General features: G+C 43.2%; 2 protein-coding genes across 3 annotated transcripts in view; one reads left to right on the top strand and one right to left on the bottom strand.

Moving 5' to 3' along the window:
- Positions 1–6,281, top strand: part of ttc9b (tetratricopeptide repeat domain 9B) — a 36,018-nt gene extending 29,737 nt beyond the window's left edge. Inside the window, exons 2-3 of the mRNA XM_031744030.2 lie at positions 1,203–1,385; positions 3,341–6,281. Coding sequence (XP_031599890.2) covers positions 1,203–1,385; positions 3,341–3,435 — 278 coding nt within the window. The 3' untranslated portion in view covers positions 3,436–6,281. The remainder of the gene's footprint in view (positions 1–1,202; positions 1,386–3,340) is intronic.
- A 5,686-nt stretch (positions 6,282–11,967) lies between these two features.
- Positions 11,968–20,739, bottom strand: part of map3k10 (mitogen-activated protein kinase kinase kinase 10) — a 44,787-nt gene continuing 36,015 nt past the window's right edge. For both annotated transcript variants that reach the window (XM_039598190.1, XM_031744003.2), the window contains exons 7-12: positions 18,988–19,110; positions 18,777–18,915; positions 18,081–18,193; positions 17,699–17,997; positions 15,938–16,463; positions 11,968–14,111 (exon numbers count right to left, since the gene is read on the bottom strand). In XM_039598190.1, the coding sequence (XP_039454124.1) occupies positions 13,717–14,111; positions 15,938–16,463; positions 17,699–17,997; positions 18,081–18,193; positions 18,777–18,915; positions 18,988–19,110 (1,595 nt within the window). In that variant the 3' untranslated portion in view covers positions 11,968–13,716. The remainder of the gene's footprint in view (positions 14,112–15,937; positions 16,464–17,698; positions 17,998–18,080; positions 18,194–18,776; positions 18,916–18,987; positions 19,111–20,739) is intronic.

The raw sequence follows: 20,739 nt of genomic DNA, 5'->3' as shown, positions 1-20,739 counted from the left end.
TTAGTGCTTCACATTTCACAAAACCCTCAGACCCTGAACGTCTCTCAAGCGGTTTCAGCTTTTTGTCTCACACACAAATGGTGGTTTAAGGGCCACTGGCTGCTTTTAACACGCTCCCCCTCCTAATCCTCGCCCTATGGCTCCCATAGGCCTCACCTTTTCTACTCTTTAACCCCAGCTTCCCACACATGCATCATCTCCTCCTCCCCTCTCTCTCCATCACTTACTCCTGACTCACTCTGCCTCCCGGCTAACAGTCCCTGACTCATGTTATTCACAGAGCTGTCTGCGTTTCAAGGGCGAACTGGGAGGAAAGGGGCAGGATGGGGAGGTTAAAAAGGAGCTGGATCAGGGAGGGAGTGCTGAGGCAGATGTGACTGTGGAAGCACAAGGAGAGACAGAAGGAAATCACTTTTGATCTATCATCAGATAGATTAAGACACTGGCAGAGAGGGAAGGAGTGATGGGGTGGGGGAGGAAGTGAAACCGCGAGTGGTTGTGACCACCAGAGGAATTGTTTGAGTGATCAGATATCTGAGCAATCAGCAGGCGTTTAAAAGCTTTGGTGGACTAAAAGCTGTGTGTGTATGTGTGTGCGATTTTTGTCCGTGTGTCTTTGCTAATGATGTTATTCTGATCTCAGAGCTGCAGAGAATTGCTGTAGCAATCTGTGGGATAGATTACTATAGTCCTTTTCTCAAGCGTTCCACTTTATGGCTGTTTTCAGCTTGCTGAATTTAGTGCTCTCACTTTCTGCCCTTCGTTTCTTTTCCTGCAGCCCTCAAGATTTAGAAACCACCTAAAAAGTGAAAGGAACAAGTCGAAAGCTTCCTCGCAGCGATCGGTGCATTTTTTTTTCGCCATGTTCTTGTATTTTGCATGTTGAGCTCAGCGATGCTGCTCTCCTGCCCCAGGGCTCAAACTGCTTGGACGACTTTTTGTGTCTTCTCTACACTGTGAGACATTAGAACCGGCTATTTATAGTCCGCCCTGAGGAAGCAGTGTGCAGGATAAATTTCATTGTGGCTCTATTAAAAGAAACAGAGTAAGATGTCAGCAAAATCTCCCCGTCTTTGTTTTTCACTCGGGGGACACACATGTGGTTTAATCTTCTCTAAACGAGACAAAATGTGTTTGGTTGGACAAACTAAGGCAGAAAATGTATATGAACCACTAACTATTTCCTGTCTTCCTTCCCACAGCTTGTCTGTTGCAGTCTGAGCTGGTAAACTATGAGAGAGTGAAGGAGTACTGTCTGAAGGTCCTGAGCCACCAGAGAGACCACTTCAAGGCCATGTACCGAGCCGGCATCGCCTTCTATCACCTGGGTGATTACGAATGTGCCCTACGCTACCTGCGTGACGCCAAAAACCGCGAACCCACAGGTGAGAATGACCCAATGTATTTATACATTTACAAAGCAGCCTTGAGGTACAAGCTCTTCTTTGATGGTGAACCAATGTGCTCACCTGTAGCTCCATATTTAAATTTATGTACTCTGGCCTTAGTGCAGCCTATCAGGTCATCCAGTTGTCTCATGATTTGAAACTTGAGGCATGTTTAATATGAGCATCAACATTTATGACAGGAAAAATCAAAAAGCATAATTTTTCCATTTCTCCTGCTAGATTTTATTTGTTATGTGACAAACTGAGTGATAACTAAAGCCTTTTGTTCCAAGAGTGCTGAGCAGAAACTAAAAAGATGCTCTCTGTATTTCTAAAACCTGTATTACTGTACAGACTTTAAAAGACTTCCTGTTTTGCATGTTTGCTTTGACTATGCACATTTCCAAAAAGGTCAAAAGCACAGCTAGACTTGTAATAATTAAAACTGCTCCATATTTTACATCAGTATGCTTTCATGATAAATTATACTGCAGACAGCCAGTATTAAATTACTTTAGTGTAAATGAATTAAGTAAAGTACATAAGTGATGTGTGTAAGCAGCACATTGTGTTTTATAGTCTGTTTATTTGAAAGGGAAGACTGGCAGATTTGTTTTATGAATACATTTTATGTCTAATGTTTAGGATCCAGATGCAAAAGAAATTCAAGGAAGCCACAGGAAACCAGTCTAAACAGCAAAGACACATGCGGAGATGTTCACAGGCTTCGTCCACACGTACATATTTCATTTTGAAAAATATGTTTCTTCACATGAATGATAACAAAAGTAGGTCTACAGACATTGCAACACACAGTCTGACATCAGAAAAGTAGATAAAGTCTCACACCTTTGGCATTAAAAGAAATCTTTTTCTTTGTCCACATGTGAAAATCTTCCACTCCCCTGATTCTATAGGTTTTCCAGAAATACTCAAGTACATGTGGACAGCACAGCAAACCCAAATGGAGACTCACAGCTCAAACTAAATCCACAGGACTTCAGAAGGTGGACAGAAACACAAGAGACCGCTATCAAAATAAAACAGGAAAAGAAAAGCTACAAACCAAAACTAGCATGTGTTATGAGAATGATAAAAGCCAACACAAGACGCTGATCTTCAGATACCAGAAAACATGTTAACCAAGAATAAAAACCCCAAAACGTAACCAGAGTCAGTAAGAATTAAGTAGATATGCTGTCTCAGGAAAATGCTAAAGGGGCCACTTTCTTGACTAAATCATAGTATGAGAAGCACATGCAACAGAGGCAACATGCATGGCAGCAAATGCAGCTCCTTTTTTTAATATCAAAGAGTGAGTGTGCACATGCAGGTGTGCACCTCTGTGTTCATTACATGCCAGCTATAGGGCACATGGCATTAGGAGCTTTAGTAGATTTTTGTATGAATTTTTGCTGTGAATACATTTGGAAGGATATTTTTCTAAACTAGGAGGGAATAGATTGTTTTCATTTTGGGAAACAGCCTTTTTTATGCCTTTGCACAATCCATATATTCCAGGAACACGAAAGTTTTCAATTCACCTTATAAATCTGGGATTACCAGTAATTTGAATTTGGTGGCCAAAGGTCAAAGAGAACTCTAACCTAAAATGATAATTATGACCAAGTTTGAGCCAAATGTGTCATATGACAAAATGACCAAAAGGTTGAAGGTCAAGTCTGGATAAACTTGAATTGTTTGGAGAACTTTATCCAATAGGAAAGTGTCAAAATGTGAGAGGTCAGGGTTCTTTCTCGTCATCGATGAGCAGTTACAGCTGACTAAAGTAGAAGCCTGTAACTCTTTTCTCTACATTGTTTACCTTTCTGCTGTAGCACGTCTTTTTAACTCAGTTTGCTAAACTTATGTAAGAAAGGGGCAACCGACTGCTCTGCTGCCAAAGCTCAGATCATCCACCGATGACCTGTCGTTCCATTTTCTCTCTGCAGACACCAACGTGCTCCGATACATCCAGCTGACAGAGATGAAGATGAGCAAGAGTGGACAACGGGAACGAGAGAGCGGCAAGGAGACCCAGGGCTAACCTTCGACCTTTCCCCCCTCCTGAACCCTCTGACCTTTCATCCTAAAAGTTGTACCTCCCACTCTCCACTTCCTCCTTCTCCCCTGTTGACTCCTCCTGACGGCAACACAGACAGAAGAGACGCAATCACCTGCCTGTTACGGACAAACACATATCAAGCGCTGTCTGCGACCCACCCTCTTCCTTCTTCCTCTCCCTCTTCTTCTCCCTCTTTCTCCCTCAGGTGCTGTGGTTCCTCTCCCTCGACGCAGTCAGCAAGGAAACTTAAAAAAACAAAAAAGAAAAATCATCAAAATACATGGAAGAAGCTGTAATATATACTCATACAAACCCATCATTGTGGTGGAGTCAAAACGGAGCTTCAGCCCATACACATGACAGATAGACATCTGCGTGATTCAGCAGATGTTTAAAAAACATGAAAAGCATTTTGTTTCTGCTCTCTCGCGCTCTCTTTTTCTCTCCGTTTTATTCTGAACTCTCGAGGAGAATTTGGGGGATCTCGGGAAGCTCGACCGCACCGGGAGGAGGGGCAGGGATGCGTGTGGAAGTGTGTGAAACAGGTTTGGAGAATAAAAATGGGTGCGGTGAGGGGGTGTATGTGTGTGTGAGACACATGTCAAGACCACATCCCAATTTGATTGTACATCCTAACCCACCAGGTCTCACTCAGGCCACTTACCCAGACTATGAGATGGACTAATATAACGCGTAGAAAAAAAAAAGCCTGCCTCCGTGCTTAATCTATCACCTTTCTGTCTGGATTTTTCTTTCCTAGATCCCATCTATCTCAGTTTCTTGACTGTTTTTTGAATTTAAGGGCTAATTCAAGTGTTTATAACCCCGTATTAGGGTTTTTTAATTTGCTGTCATACTCAGTAGTGAATAATCGGTGGTTAATAGCATCTGTGTGTGCGGCAAAGAGCCTAAATTCTCCAAGCGGTTCATTCCGTTGCCTGATGTGCTTTCGTGCAAACTGGTGTGTCTTGAATCTGTTGTCCGAAGCCCCTCCTGGGTCGTGTGTCGTGTTACTGTTGTTGAGACTGTCGAAGCCCCTCCTTCGCTCCCTCGCTCTTTCTCATCAATTCCACCATCCTCTGTTCTCCTGTTAATGATGTCACAACGGAAAATAGCCAGTGAGATCAGACTTCCATCAGCTGCCGCTGGCTAGATGGAGATCCACGAGAAAGTTTTGCAGAGAGAGAGAGAGAGAGACACTTTTATCCTTTTATCACTAATGCTGAGGCTTCCCAGACATCCATAAACCACCACAGAGACTCTGGGCAGCGTTAGTGCAGGGAAAATGCACACACACACACACACACACACACACATACACACATCTGGCCTGATGGTGCAGACTGCCATCTTGGAGCACTTCACCTAGAGTGAGTCATTTGAGATTTCTCCTGCTTACAGTTTACTGTATGTTGATAGATTAAAACACCTGTGCCGGGCAGATAACACACAACATTACCAGTGCAGACGATCTGGTTTGTGGATATCCATTACAAGCTGTCAAACGCTGCTTATCTTGTGACGTGTGAAGCTGAATCATTGATATGTGGCTTTTTATAATAGCTTTACCACAGGCTTAAATCTGCCTGCTCTGTTCTGCAGAAGGCTGGATTGATCATTTGTGAGAGCATGACCTAAAATATCCCGTGAAAACTCAGTTTCCTCCTTATCATGTGCAAGCCCACCTCCTGCATGTAACATGCGGCTCCCGAGCGTTGCTTCAGATGTTTTGGGATTGGGATTATATCTGCTCTATTGCTTTCTGTCATGGCATGCTGCCACTCAACTGTTTGCCTATACCTCTGTTTTATCCATTCTGCCCTTTATAAATACAGAAGGTGGCGACAGACTGTGATCACAGCAGTAGAATAGGTATGAAATACTTCTTAAAAATTAGGGTCACCTTCTGCCTCGACTAAAACGACTGATTAGTCCACTGCTTAAGAGGCTGAGGAGGAAATCAAGTCAAATAACGGCGTTGGGAGAGGTCCCCCCCCCCCACTTCCCCATTTATTTCATTGACCTGCTATGAGGTAAATTGGGACCTAAGTGTGTCAATGGGACTCTGGAGAGACGGCACCACGCGTTGGAGAGACCGGCGTGATACCGAGAGGCTCCAGTGGAGGGAGAAGTAGGCCATCATCAGCCCCACTAAAGCAGCTGCACCTCTAAATTGGCAGCAAAAAGCAAGTTTTGAGCTGATTTATCATCATACACTGCACTTAGAAAAAGTGTGTGGACACCTGAGCATTAATCTGCAGCCTGAGTTTGCTCCCATTCAGCCACAAGATCATTAATGATGTTGGGCGACGACAAGGCCTGGCTCACAGCCGGCGAGGCGTTGGATGAAAGCGAGGTCTCGGTCTGCGTTGTTGTGCAAGCTGTAGAATAAGAAATGTAGCAGCAGCGTGCACCAGATCATGAAAAAGCAAATCAGACGTGCACAATATAAACCTCTCTGAGGAACGGAGGCAAAAGTGATCACATAAGCATAAACATGGCTGTGGCTCAGGACGTACAACAGGTCATCTGCTAATTGAAAAATTAGTGGTTCAGTCCCTGCTTACTCCAGTCGGCACAGCAAATCCCAAGTTGCTCTCTAGTCCGCACATCAGCGTGTGAATGTCAGATAGAAAGCACATAGACACAAAGGTGAGCGGATGAATCCAAGTATTGATACCAGTGCTGTTATCAGTATAGGATCGATACTTTGTTTTTCCTTTTCAGTAAATAGCCTAACAAATTGTTAAAATAATTATTTTTTGGACATTAAAACACACCTTAAACATGCACTATAAAAAATGTCTGAACCTTTTCATGCTGACTATCACATCTTTTATTTACAGCCTGAAGCACATTTAAACAACAGAAGTTGAACCAAAGTGCTTTAGAGACGAGCACATTTACATTCCAGCTCTCCAACAAACCCAGTTTCAAAATATTCAATTTGCAAACTGACGATGATCCATCTCTTAAATCACAACACACTGCTTTAGCCCAAATAAGCTGCCTTTATAGGTTAAAACTATCGATATCAGTATTGGTATCTGCAATACTGGCCCTGTATTTACTTGGTATCGGATCGATACCAGAATTTGCAGCAGAGCACAGCACTACTTCGACATAGGAAAAAAAAAGTGTGCAGGATTTATGCCAAAATTATAAGAAATATAAACATTTACATGCAAGGCTGTCCACATATTTTTGTCCACACATTGTGGGAAATTGTCTGATTAAGCAAAAGGTTCTGTTTAAGACTCCATCTCTGAATTAGTGCCACGATCAGCAACGCTGCTGCAAACCCCGATTGAAACATGTGAATTGTATTGGTGTCGTGCAGCTCTGGGGTTAATTAGGATGAAAACACTGAATGCAGAAGCTTTCCTTGCTCCTCCTTTATGCTCTCTCTTGGAGATAAATCACCACAACAGCAAGGAACGGCACCTGCAGGCGCCATCTCCATAACTACCTTGGCCGAGTCCCCTCACCCAGGGGCCCCCTCGAGGATAGGTCTCCTCCCGTGGTCCGCTCTCCACGGCACCAGCCCCCACCCCTCCATCTTGTTTTTGTCTTGCAGTGCTAAGTCATTCTTGCTCAACTTGTACTACTGTACTACGACCATCTAGGGATTCCTAGCTGCACATAAAACAGGATTGTTTCTAGCTGATTGGTTTCCTTGATTAATGACCAAGCTGACTCGGAGGCTGTTATCGTAAGCATAACCTGACAACATGCTGTCTGTGCAAATGGAGACGGAGACGCCGGATCTCTGTGTCTGTGTAGCTTTGAAAACAAACAAAAAGCACAACAAAAAAGAGAGATGGAAAAGTTAAAAAAATATACTGGCTGTGTTACTTTATTTTGGCTATTTTTACTTTGATGTCATTTAAGGTAAATGTTTGTCAAATGTCAAAGTAGTTTTTGTGAATATATGATACAAATGTACAAAAAAAAAGAAAAATGGAAAGTTTTATGGTTGTGAAAAGCTTTACTTCACTAAATTACTTTATCAGCAGAAAAGAAAAGCAAGAGATAGAAAAGAGAATTTAACTACAGCTCCTTCACAGAGCTGCTTTGTGACTGTGTCTGTATTTGTTGGTATTTCTGTTGATGTCCTTCACGTCGAGGGATACAGAAACGGCTCGGAGTATGTGCAACGCCCTTTGACCCCCTCGTCCGACTGACGGTTCACCCAACTATTCTGTTTCTGAACAGCGAGACGAGCAGTAAACACAGGAGCGGATGACACTCTGAGGAACTTGGACCAGAGCTGCTCCTCACAGCTGCAGGCCTCCATCCTACCTGAAGGACACAAAGCTGGGGTGTCCTGGCTAAAACTGTGTTTTTGTCTCTCCTCGCTGCCAAGAGGCCTTTCTCTTTTTCCCCTTTCAACTTTCAGACATCCAACAGGCCTCCATCACTGGTTTTACTGAACTGCTAGCCTGGGAATGCACTATTGATTGGTAAATGAAGATTATGAATAAAGTTTCAAACAAAGAGGAATGTTGCTGTTGTGTGGTCATGACTTCGTCTCATTTCAGATAAAACTACACAGGCAGGAATCTGGAAAATGTAATAATTTGTAAATGAAATGTAGCCATGTGTGGTAACATGTGGACGCAGAAGACAAACAGACCATGAAGCTGAGCTGAAGAGAAGTTCATAACAAATAAGGTCTAGTAAGGGTAAAGGAAAGCATTTAAAATTATAAAGAAGATCAGAAGGAGATGCTTTGTGCCTTTGTGGATCTAAAGAAAAAAAATGATAGTGTGCCAAGAGAGTAACTGGTAATAGTGAGGCAGTCAGACATGGAAGAGACGTATATTAGGGTAGCGCAGGACATGTATGAGGACAACAAGACAGTGGTGAGGTGCGGCAGGAATGACAGATGGGTTCAAGGTGGAGGTGGGTTTCCATTAGGGATCAGCTCTGAGCCCCTTCTTGTTCACAGTAGTGATGGACAGGGTGACAGATGAAGTCAGGCAGGAGTCTCCATGGACTATCATGTTTACAGATGACATTGTAATCTGGGGTGAGAGTAAGGACCAGGTGGAGGAGAGTCTGGAGAGGTGTAGGTATGCACTGGAGAAAAGAGGCGTGAAAGTCAGTAGAAGCAAAACAGAAAACATGTGTGCTAATGAGAGGGAGACAGGTGTAACAATGAAGCTGCAAGGAGTAGAGGTAGTGTAGGTAAATGAGTTTAAATACCTGGAGTCAACCATCCAAGCCAGTCTATGGACAGCCAAGGACAGTCTATGAAAGAGGTAATCAAGGTGATTGTGACAGAAGGATTGCAGCATGCTGGATAGGATAGAAGGGTCGATGCAGGTTTGGAGGCGGTGGCACTAACAAAAAAGACAGAACTGAAGACATTAAGACTTTCAGTGAGGGTGACCAGAATGGACAGAATTAGAAATGAGTGCATCAGTGGGACAGCTAAGGTCAAGCAGCGTGGAGACGAAGTAAACCAGCAAGGCTGACATGGTTTGGACACATGCAGAGGAGGGATGTTGAAGATGGAGCTGTCAGGCAGGAAGAAAACTGGGAGATTTGTGGATGTAGTGAAGGAGGGTGGTGTGACAGAGGAGGATGCTGGGGATAAGGTGAGATGGAGGCAATTGATCCACCAGGGCAGCCCCTAAAGGGACCAGCTAGAAGAAGGAGAAATGCCCTTATTCAAAAAAGCTGCTGAGACTCTCTAATGCCACAGTTTAGTTCACCCCACACTCTGACTCACCTGCACAAATAATTTATTCTACTGACCCGACTCATGATGCAAAGTGTGAGTCATATTTACCAAAAATGCTTGTTAAATCTCACATTATACATATCTCAAACCTAATTTAATCTAATGCATGAGGCCTACTTACTGTAGCTGAGGTGCTGTAATTGTAGTGTTACAGTTTGATTTTTTTTAAAAAATAAGCATGGACGATTTATTTAGGCTTTCATAATTATCACAATAATTACCTTAATTAAAATTATTATGGAGTGCACTGAGGATCTGGTTCGACCTCTGATGTGTTGAAAACATGAGGCTGTGAGCAGGGTAAGAGGCTAATATCACTCCGGCATGCTTCATTCTTGTAGCGGTCTGTCTGTGTGGCAGATGGTAAGAAGATGTGACAGAGGATGATGGAAGCAAAGAGAGAGAGGAAAATGAAGGTTACCCCGAGGGTGATGGGAAGGATGAGGAGACGATCAAAACTGAAGACACAGACAATATTGGAGGACATAAACACTGAAGGATGAGACAGAGGGAGTAACAGAGAGGGAAACACTGAGGCAACTAAACCGTCTGCACACAAGTCAAGGACCAGAACTCAAAGAACTAAAATTAATGCTCAAAATTAAAATTAAAAAATAACCCAAAGTCAAAACTTGACCTTCGAGACACTAGAGCAACAAGGAACCCTAAACAGAACCCCAAAATCAAGTATATTCTCTAAATATTCAAACCCCAAAACAAAACAAACCGCAAGATCAGCCCCTCCAGTCAGACACAGGCATGCTTCACACACTACATAAGAATTAAACTGACTTAGCTCGATTTCTTTTAAAGCTTCGTCAACCAACACAACACATCGAGGTCCATGGGAAAATTAAGCTAACCTACCCAGTAGATATGTGACAAGGCTGGTATGTTGTGGTTATTAGATGTAACTCGGTTCTCTGATATTGATAGGTTCTTTTATTAGTTTCTTTCTTTTTGGGGGGGTTGCTTTTCAGTAGAGGACTGTAATATTTCTGCAGGATTTTCCACCTTTGAATCAGACTACATCATCTGAAGTGATCTATCCCATTGCATCCTGAAGGAAATGGTGGCATGAGGGCACCGAGTTTTGTTTATTAATATGTTCGGGATAAATCTTCATTAGTGGTTTAATGATCTGATGAAGATTCAGTTTTAAAAAAAATTAAAATAACAAAGTGAGTCCTTCTGCAGATCTGACGACGCACCAACTGGCAGGCAATCTGGTTAGTTGTTCACTTTGAAAGTGAACAGAAAACACACTCACACACACTCCAGGCCTGCCTCTTTTTGCTCTCTGTCCTCCCCTCAACACTGTCACCACCTGACCCAACCTACTGCCCGTGAAATATGTCTGCAGGGACACAAGAAGGGGCGGACTGTGGCATAAAAAATAAGAAATATGGTGAAAATATGTGTTGAGGGGAAAAACAAAGAAGGTGGCAAACATGAGAGACTCATCACAACAGGACAAAAGACAGATGACGTGTGTGTGTGTGTGTGAACCAGACGTGATGTTCAGCGTGTTGAACCCTCTCTGCTGTCACTTTATCGCCTCTCTCAATGCTCTTCACTTCATTTTCAGGCTCATCGTCCATTTTTTTCGCGTGCGTGTGAATGTGTGTGGTTGCTTTTAATAGCATCACCATGGAAGTGAAGAGGGGTTGCTAGGTAACTGGCTGGCGTCTGAAAGGGTGTTTGATTGGCGGTCATACTGACAGACACAGCAGGAGAGGACTTGTGTATGTGTTTTGTATGTGTGTAACATCTGTATGCACCGCGTTTGAACCATCTTTACATTGCGAGGTTGCGGCTCAAATCTCACATTTTGTTTGCATGTTGATAATTTATTTATTTCTCACGTGTCACATTTCACCAGTCAGTTTTTGTTAACTGTGCTAAAATGCACGCGTGCCATCCAGTGCAGCTGCAGTGTCAGGAGGGGACAACGGGAGAAAAACAGCAGACATGGGAAAGAAATGACATCATAGGGCACAGTGGTGACACCTAGAGGAGTTCGCCTGCTGCTACAGGCGCCTTTGTCTCTGCTGTTGTCAGGAGTGGAAGCTCCCACCAGTGTGAAACGTGAGACAGCAGCAGTGTGATATAACCAAGACCAACTTTAGAGGTCCTTTAATGATGCCCTCCGTCACCTCTGCTACATTTTAAGAAGGAAAACGGCACGTCTAACTTGTCTATTTGTCTTGTCGATAGAAGACTGCTGACTTCTCGCATGCTTTCCTGAAAAGACTGAAGCACAGGTTACACTGAAAGCCAGCCTCCAACACTACATCTAACAGTTTTGGGGCTTTTTTGGTGAGTGCACATCTACAGCGCTCACAGAAAGTGAAAAAGAAAAAAGGTCTGGATAACTGGATAACCCCATTAATAAATGAAGTTTTCATTTATAAACTGCATTTTATATTCACTCAGGTTATCTTTGATTAACATTAAAATGTGTTTGATGATCTGAAACATTTAAGTGTGACCAGCAAGGGGGCAAATGCCTTTTCACAGCACTGCAACAGGCATCTCTGAAGCTCAAAAGCTTATAATTCACACCAGAACCATTGAGGAGGATAAACAGAACCGCGGGAACAATAACATGCATGTTTCATTTTGGGGTGAAGTGGCCCTTTAAGTGCATTTTGTTGATAATTTCACACCTCAGTCTGAGCCCGATGCTTTCAGTTCTACTTCTTCATCTGACAGTCTGTGACTTCGTGACAATAACAAAACCAGATGCAGTCGTGACACTGAAGCATCTTTGTTTTTATTTTATTGTCTCTCATTCGTTTCACATTTACTCATCATTGAACCGTAGAAACGTCACAGGTTGAGACCGAAGACAACATGGATGTTTCAGCTTCCCAGGTTTTCCTTGGTTTTTCATTTTATACTAAACAAATATATACAGATATCCCAGGAAGAGCATCGCAATCATAATTAACCCTTTTCCATAATAACAATAAATTTAATAAATACTCAGTGTTCTTAACCACACAACGGGAATGAGTTTGGGCTCACCCTTCAACCAGTGGGATCATCATCCCATACAAATAATAAACATGCGCGCGCACACACACACGCACTCACACCCACACACACACATCCACACAAAGAAATCTGCACAGTCAAGTAAATAACATCTGTAGCCAGGATGAACCGTCCTCTGTTCAAAAACTACTCCGGAGATAAAAGTTGATTTGTCAGCCATGACGGGAGCACTTTGTGCTGAGCTGGTCCACCAGTTGCCCAACTTAAAGTGCAGGTGACATCGAACACAGCAGGTCAAAAGGAGAGGAGGTGAAGTTTGAAATCGAGTGGCGGGCTTCTGTCAGCGCTTTCTACTTTGTGTCCGTTTCAGTGGTGTGAGCAGGATGGGACCAGACTGCCGGTCGGTAAGGAATGTCTCCATAAAATTAAAAAAAGACCTAAGAGAGGAACAGATGTGTGGCAACCAGTGGTCTCATTTTAAAGAAGTGCAAAACGGTTCACATGTGAAATGACATGCACTGAAAAAGCACCAGCACACAGAAACAGGCGTATCTCCTTAATCCACACATGTACAGTAATATATATATATATATATATATATATATATATATATATGTACACATTCACACACAGAGACGCACACCGGGGGTGCAGGACCAATAGAAAAACATTTTTGCTAACAGGCTGCAGCAGGGATGGTGCAAGCACTGAGAAAATAAACTCTGATTTTTTTTTTTTTTTTTAATTTTTACTTTACAAGGCTGAGGATATATAACCAAGTCCACCAGTGAGAAAAAGGCTTTTTCCTGTCTCGAGTCTAGGAGAGAAGAGGACGACGGATGACACGTGTGAGGATGAAGAAGGTGGAGCTGATTTTATAGGGCATGTTTGTGCACTGGCATGACAAACAGTGTGCAAAAAAGAACAAGGACACAAGATTTTCACAATATCAGCGCCTCTTTTTTCTTTTTAAATCATGAAAATGCTCCACCTTCAGGAAGAAACATGCAAGCAGAAAGTGGAAAGCTACGCAGACGGGCAAAAGCACAAGCAGATGGATTGAAATGAGCAGTTAGTGAAGTCACAGAACGGTTGTTTGAGTACTCGAATGGCTTTTGAGGAAATGTAGCCTGGTCATAGGGCAGCAGGTAGAGATGGTGTTTCCGGGCAGGAAAAGAAAGGTAAAGTGGGAATGGGCACGCTACAAGGCTGTTAAAAAGGCCTCCTGGACCCTCAGTGTCGTGCAGGTTAGTGAGCACTATCAGCGAATGGCTTTCTGTGAGGGTTTAACACCTTATTAGGGCACGCAAGTGAGGTGGGTTGCATGAGGGTCCTTAAAACAACAAGACAAGAAGTGGGATGTTTTTGCAAACTTCGGTGAGAGTGCACTTTGCTCGGCTCAGACATCAGTAGGCGTTCCTTGTTCGGCCCAAGCTGTCATGTCCTGGAACAGGTCTGAATGCAACAAAAAAAAACAAAAACCCTTAATATGTTCATTTATTCTTTGATTTTTACTACGAGTACTGCTGCCCACATAGGGTGGCAGGCTGTAGCTGCCCACACAGAGGAACAGTGTGGTCCAGATTCTGGCCCTCCATGTCCATGTCCATCAGGTTGGGTCGCGCCGCACTGGCGCTGCTGTCCCCTGAACCGAGGGGGCTGTCGCAGCTGCTGCCCGGCGATGAGCTCAGGGTCCGGGAGAGAGAGCCCAGCTTCCAGGGATCAGGTCTTACCCGGGACGGCGTTGGCCTCGGTCGGGGGGCAAACTCCAGCGTCTTGGGCCTCTCCAGGGGGCTGATGAGACTGTGAGGGTCCGGGTCGGGGATGGGTGGAGCGGGAGCTTTACGCCGGTGAGGGTAGATAATGGCAGGGTCAGGTAGTCGGGGGATATCCAGCTTGTCCTGCATAACTAAGAATAAAAACAGAGGTATGTCATGTATCAAGCAAACACTTCGTGGTTTAAGCTGCTCAGATACGTAAGTGTGTAGTAAAATAAATGCCTGTGGGCTGAAGCTAAAGATGTCAAAACGGATGTTTTGCATCAAATCTCCTTCTCACATTTTATGCACAAAGCAATTAAGTGAGAAAATCATCTGCGGACTAACTCACTAGAAAATATTCAGCAGCTGCAGCTGTAGACCAGATAATGAGGCAATGTTTTGCATATGTTAGCCCACTAACTGCAAATTTGTGTATAATTTATGTTGCCTTAGATCTTTTACTTTAGGAAAGTTTGTAAGAAGTAAGTACTGCAAGGTATAAGCAAATATTACAATTACATTCAACACCGGGGGTCATTTTAGTATGCATACTGCAACGAAAAGTCCAACATAAAGTAAGAGTACACAAAGAAATAATAAAACAATAAAGAGGGAAAACTAGGAAACACAAGAGTACAGCAAGAGAGCTGGCAAGTGGAGCAGCTGCAGGTATAAATACTGAGAAGACCAAATAATGAGTGAACACAGGCGTGGCACAGGAAGCGCGGAAACTACCTGAAGTGTAAGTCAAACCTTCTTTTCCTAATTGCAGCAAAGGCGAGAAGGAGAACTGATAGTGGTACAGCAGACGTCTGCCCCGCTGAAACTACTATGTCCAGAAGCTGGACTACAAAATGCAAATTTAACATCATGGCAGCATGTTGTCATCCTCAGCAGCAGATTGGCAGATTGAGTTTACCCCACCTCTCGCCATAGGACAGCTGGGTTAGGGTGGACGGATGGATTTTTTTTGTAACTTTAGTAAAACTGTGTGCATCCATCACTTGTCCAGTTAACGGTCAGATTGTTGGAGGCCTATCCCAGCTGATTGAAGTAAAAACTTTAATCCTGAAGGCTGGCAAATAATCATGGACAATACTAATGCAAAGCGAAGCACTGAAAAACCTTAAATGCACTGTGATATAGTAAACATTACCTATAATCTTAAGAGAGGCAACACCATGAGATAAAGTAGATTTTATTACAGCAACATAAAGTTCAGAGTTCCACTGTGAATGGAAAACACGCCTATAATTAACATTTACATGATCTACACCACTTTGTTGGGTTTGTTGATCATTTTGCATCACAGTGAGTGGGATGTAATCATCTGCTTTCCTTTCATGAAGGGTGCTCCAGTGTAGCATCCACTAAAGGAGGTTATAAAGGAGGTACTGAAGCTGCCCTGCAGTTACTTCAGGGTCACTTTGCTCAGCAAATTTGACTCGATTGTACCCAGAGATTTCAAAATAAAGCAGGATGTGACTAACACAACACAGGTGGAACTGACTGTGGTGGGGCATGTGCTTGTAATCGATGCACAGAGGAGAGATAGTGGATATACTGGTGAAAGGATGTTGAAGATGGATGAAAAGATAAGACCACAGAGGAGATTTGTGGATGCAGTGAAGGAGGACATGCAGAGGGTTTGTGTGACAGAAGGGGATGCCTGGGATAGGGTGAGATGGAGGAAGAAGAAGCTGAGGAAGTTGTTCTGTACAGTTATTCTGGAAAATCCTTCACAGGCTCTCATTCGACCATGATGCACCACAGGACACCACAGGAGGTCATTCCTACCTGTGACACATGGACTGTTTTCATGTATAGTATCCTGTTTGTATTATTTTTGGATTAACATACTGCACGGTGAGTGGAGTGCCTGATTTTTAACATTTACTTTTAAGCACTTTAATCCCTGAGATTAATAAAATACTCTGATTCTGATGACAAGTTAGACTAGATTTGAGTTCCGTACCTTTGTTTGTTGTGATGTGCGGTGGAGGAGGCATGGGCATGCTCCCGTCTGACGGTGTCCTGTGGTGTCCCAGAGTTTGGGCTCTGGGTCGTATCGCCCCGTCTGAAGGGGTGCGTCTGTGTCCTCGGTTCATGGCCATGGCTGCAGATACGTGGGTGGGCGTGAGCGACTGGTTGGGCTCCTTCTTGAAGCTCTCGGCCCGCAGGTCCAAGAGTGGGTTGAGGGTAGGCGCTGGGGGCGCCGCCGGTGTTCTGACCCCAGCCATCGGGGTGAGGGGGTAATCGTCTGGGTCAGAGGGGAGGAGGGACTTGGTGGAGTTGCAGTCCGACAGAGAGGACAAAGAGAGCAGTGTTACTGAGGGAGAAGGGTCCAAGCAGGGAAGCGTGGAGTCGTGGTGTCTGGAGAGAGACAGAGAGAGGTTTCGGCTGGGTGGAGAGGTGCTGCGACGGAAACGTCCCGTCCGCTGGAAGAGACCATCCTTCTTCTTACGCTGCTCCTCTCGGAGGTCCTGCTCATCCTGAAGCACCTGAAGACAACATCAGATCACAAAAACGTGGTGAGCTTTACTCTCATTCTGAGAAAACACACACCAAATACATAAGTTTAACAATTCAGCTGCTACAATGTGACCTGCAAATAAAATTTTGGCCCACTGTCTTTGCTTCTCTTAAGCTCTCTTAAGTTTCAGTCATTTCAGTCAGGTTGATGTCTGGCCTTTTAATGGATCAATGCAGCATTTTGTCCAAAGTTCTTGTGGTTTGTTCAGCCGCAACTTGAACTTTCTAAGATGTTCACTCCCAGGAAGTTTGTGCCATTATTTTAACACATGACTAAACATTCCAGATATGCAAAATGCCAAAGCATCGTCTTTTATAGAGGTGCTCAAACTTGCTGATGATCATTTAATCAAGTGAATTTGATTATCAGCACCTGGTTCCTACTGACCCTCTTAATTCCTCTGGAAGTAGTAAAGGTATACTCAACTTTCAGGACTGCACAGAGCTCTGTGAAAACTGTCCTGTTTTTCACAGGATCATAAAGTAATAATATTGTCGACCTGTACTTTAATAGGAAACATGTTTGACTCAATACAAAAGATCAGGTCTGACTCAGGAGCATCCCACATTTCTCACTGATAATATGAGGGCTTGTTCATGCTGGTTTATCCTTCATAAATGATTCAAATGAGTCTGAGGAGTCCTGGTATTATAGATTCAGAGATATGATCTCTGCCAGGCACTGATTTTATACTAACAGGTAATAAACCGTCTGCAGGAGGAGGCTGTTTATGTGGAGAGGCCATGTATTTAATAAAGGGGAATCATGTGTGTATGAATGAACACGTCTGTTATTGTGTAAGAGAGATTGTGTCTCCAAGCAGAACATTAAAACACACAGATATACACAAATAAACAGGATTAGCACAATAACATTTCACACACTCACAATCGAACTGCCTTGAATAGCAAAAAAGCATAATAAAATCTTCTGAATATAAAACCATGAATCATATCTCATGAAGATGTATTAAGTAAAAAATAAATTCGTTGTGGGGGTTTGAGGAATAAAAACTAAATGTCCAGACTAAACTCGACATTTCAAGAGCAAAGTCACCCTTGACCTTTCAATTTTATTCTCTAAATGCAGCAAAAAAATAAAAATTCAAATGCCAAATCAAGAAAAATCTCCTTCCTCGTGCAACATGGCTTTAATCTTGCTCCAGAGTTCAACCGTATCTCTCCCAGTTTCAGGGTTTCCTACCTGCTGTTTTCCCAGCTGTAGCAAGTCTTGTCCGAGACCCACCGAGGCGAGCAGAGAGGCGCAACCCAGCAGGAATATATCGCTCTTCTTCCTCTGACTGAGGCGACGAAGCGAGTCCTGGTAGCTCACGCCCGTTCCCAGGCCTCCAACCGCTTGACAGGAGCCCATATTCCCAACAGCGGGCACCATGTTGGGCCCCAGGCTGCTCCACAGGGAACCCGAGTCCTCCATTGCCCCGTTGCTGCTCGACTCCGAGGGCAGCAAGGAGCCTGGCGATTCCTCAAACTCACTGCATTCCTCTGTAAAAGACAGAGAATTGATTAAACTCATACTTGTGATTGCGTGAATGAGGCAGAACGCACAGTGAAATGAAAAGACTCACCCATTTCATTCAGGCTGGAGAAACCAGCAGTCATGGGGGCATGTTTGGGGGACTTGCCCAGATTTGGCGCGCTGGATGACCAAACTTTGCTTCCCTCTGCGAGAGACTTCAACCTGCCAACAGGGAATTTGAATTAGACTGGCAGGCCATCAAGACTCTTATTTTGTAATATATTATCAGAGGCAGGAGATGCTGTGAAAAATAACATTTTTTTAAATGAAAAGTGACATAAACCGGTCGGGTCGATGCCACTTGAGGACGCGATTCATACAAAACGAAGATGATTACTCTGCTTCTGGCTTCTCCGCTCACTGTAATGAGATATTGATCTAAAGGTTTTGCTTCTGTGTGTTATCCAGACGAGTATCTGAAGAAGCCCCTTTTTCTTGCCTGCAGGTGAACAGACAGTGGGCCTTATAATCCTGCAGGTGTTGACACTGCAGTTTCATCAGGTTTATTTAGTTTTTACAGAAAACAAAGCTCTCTGTTCAAAATTAAAGAGCTGTGACTTTCTGTGCCTGTTCCTGGAAATTATTAACCACAGAATTCATAGTTTATCAAACCGCGTAAGTGCGGCCTGTCACTCCACATACAGTGCTGTCAAAAAGACTTCTCCCCCTTCAAACAAACCTTAGAAAATACTAAATAATCAAAGCCAAATTATATCTTTAACTTTGAGCAAATCTGTTGACATACTTTTCCTCGCCGCCCACTCTCTCTTTCTGATGGGTGGAGCTCGGGCCCCAGGTGCGTCCTTTCTTCTTATTGGTCGTCAGGTCTTCCTTTTTACACACAGCGCTGCGACCCCACGTCTTACTGCCATCGCTCGGCGTCACTGAGAAACACAGCTAACATTCAATAAACTCCGTTCCATATCCTCACTAGACTTATTGACGTTAACACTCACATCTGATAGCTCTCAGCCGGGGTATGACCCCAGGGCTGGCAGGCGGGGTCGTGCTCTCGCTCCCCTGGGTCTTCCTCTTGTCCACGCTGGGCGACGCCTGCACTGTGATCTTATGCTCGAAGCCTGCAAAGACAGGGAATATGAGAAGCATTTACATGACAAAAGGAGAGATTAATAGACAAAGAACTCACAAACAAACTGAGGATTTGGAAACACACACAAAACAAGGTGCAGATTTTGAGGATAAACAGAAATTACATCAAAAGGAGGCACACAGGAGGCGTCTCCCCATCTATTGTATTAGAGATTTAATACACCATGAGAACATATATTTTGGATTTCCTACATCCTACTCTAATTTTAGGGATAATAAATTGACTGAAAAGCAGAGTTAAGTTAACTTTACTTATTATTGGGTTACAGCTCGCTCAACAGCAACACCGCATTGGAAGAGTGTCATTCTAGGAAATGCAGTGACGGAAATTTTGAAGCATATAAACAGATTCATGGGAAAATTATCTCTAAATTATATCAAGGCCTCAGGAAACAGAATAACACCAAGTACACTGAAACACAACTGGGAAAAAAGAACCAAACATAATCAAAGTAATCAAAGAAGATTTTTAATATCAAAAAGGACTGTTATTTATTCAAAATACTGATAATTGCTGGTTAACAAAAAAAAAAAAAGCTATAAATGGTATAAACCTGACCTTCCAAGTCTTAAATAATGGATGGAGCGAGGGAATACTTTAATGGATTTCTTGCAAAACTCTAAATGAGACGCCTTTCTACAGATGTGGAAGAAATGGATCACCTTCATGTCAACTACCATTAATTCTACCATTAATGGTTTGGACACCTGGGCCAGTATACTCTGAGAATGCAGTGATGTTTGGAGTATCCCACCTGTTCGGTTTTTCTTCTTAAAACTTGCTAAATAAAAAGCGATTCAAGACAAAGATGAGTTGACTGATGAAAAAACACCAAAGACATGCATGTCAGGATAACTGCTGGCCTTGTGAATGTAAGAGTGAATGGCTGTTTCTCTCTGTGTTAGCCCAGTGATAGACTGGTAATATCTCAGTAAGCTCCAGGACAAGCAGTAAAGACAATGTCTGGATGGATGCCATGCAACGCTCTTTGTTAAACACACATCTGAACTGAAAGGCTGCTCTCATAAAACCTGCTTCTTTCAAAAGTGTTACTTTGCATTAACTGTGTCCTAACTGTAGCCGTTAGGATTAGCAAAGTAATTTGACGGGTTTTTCTTTCCACCTTTAGTAATGAAGTGATACTTTTCACTGGGACGTCCTTGTTAGCCTACATGAAACGATTTGGTAAAACACACACAAAGGAAAGTATCAAAAATGAATTTTTTCTTTGCCTTTGTGATGTTTTCCATCAAAAAAGAGGAAAAGTGATTACTATCTTTTACCATTCGTGAGTCAAAATTTCAACTTACATACTTAAACTTCTGAGAAAGTAACTCGACGCTGAGACAATAACTTCAAACTTTGAGTAATTGAGTATAAATTTTGAGGAGATGACCCAAACGTATTTACTCATGGATGACAGAAACGCTTTGTTTTCAGTGGCGGAAACGAGCTCCCAAAGATTAGGGAAAGGACATATGAGGTCATTCTTTTAGGAATATTCAAATGCAGCCAGTGTCCTAAATTTTCCACCTGAAAATACCCCATGTAACAGGAAGTGACATCACACCACCTTTGTGCACCTGTTTCACTGGAT

This window comes from Oreochromis aureus, linkage group 14, assembly GCF_013358895.1.
Source record: "Oreochromis aureus strain Israel breed Guangdong linkage group 14, ZZ_aureus, whole genome shotgun sequence".
Taxonomy (NCBI): Eukaryota; Metazoa; Chordata; class Actinopteri; order Cichliformes; family Cichlidae; genus Oreochromis; species Oreochromis aureus.
The sequence above is the reverse complement of the archived record's forward strand: the minus strand, read 5'-3'. Positions and strand labels throughout refer to the sequence as shown.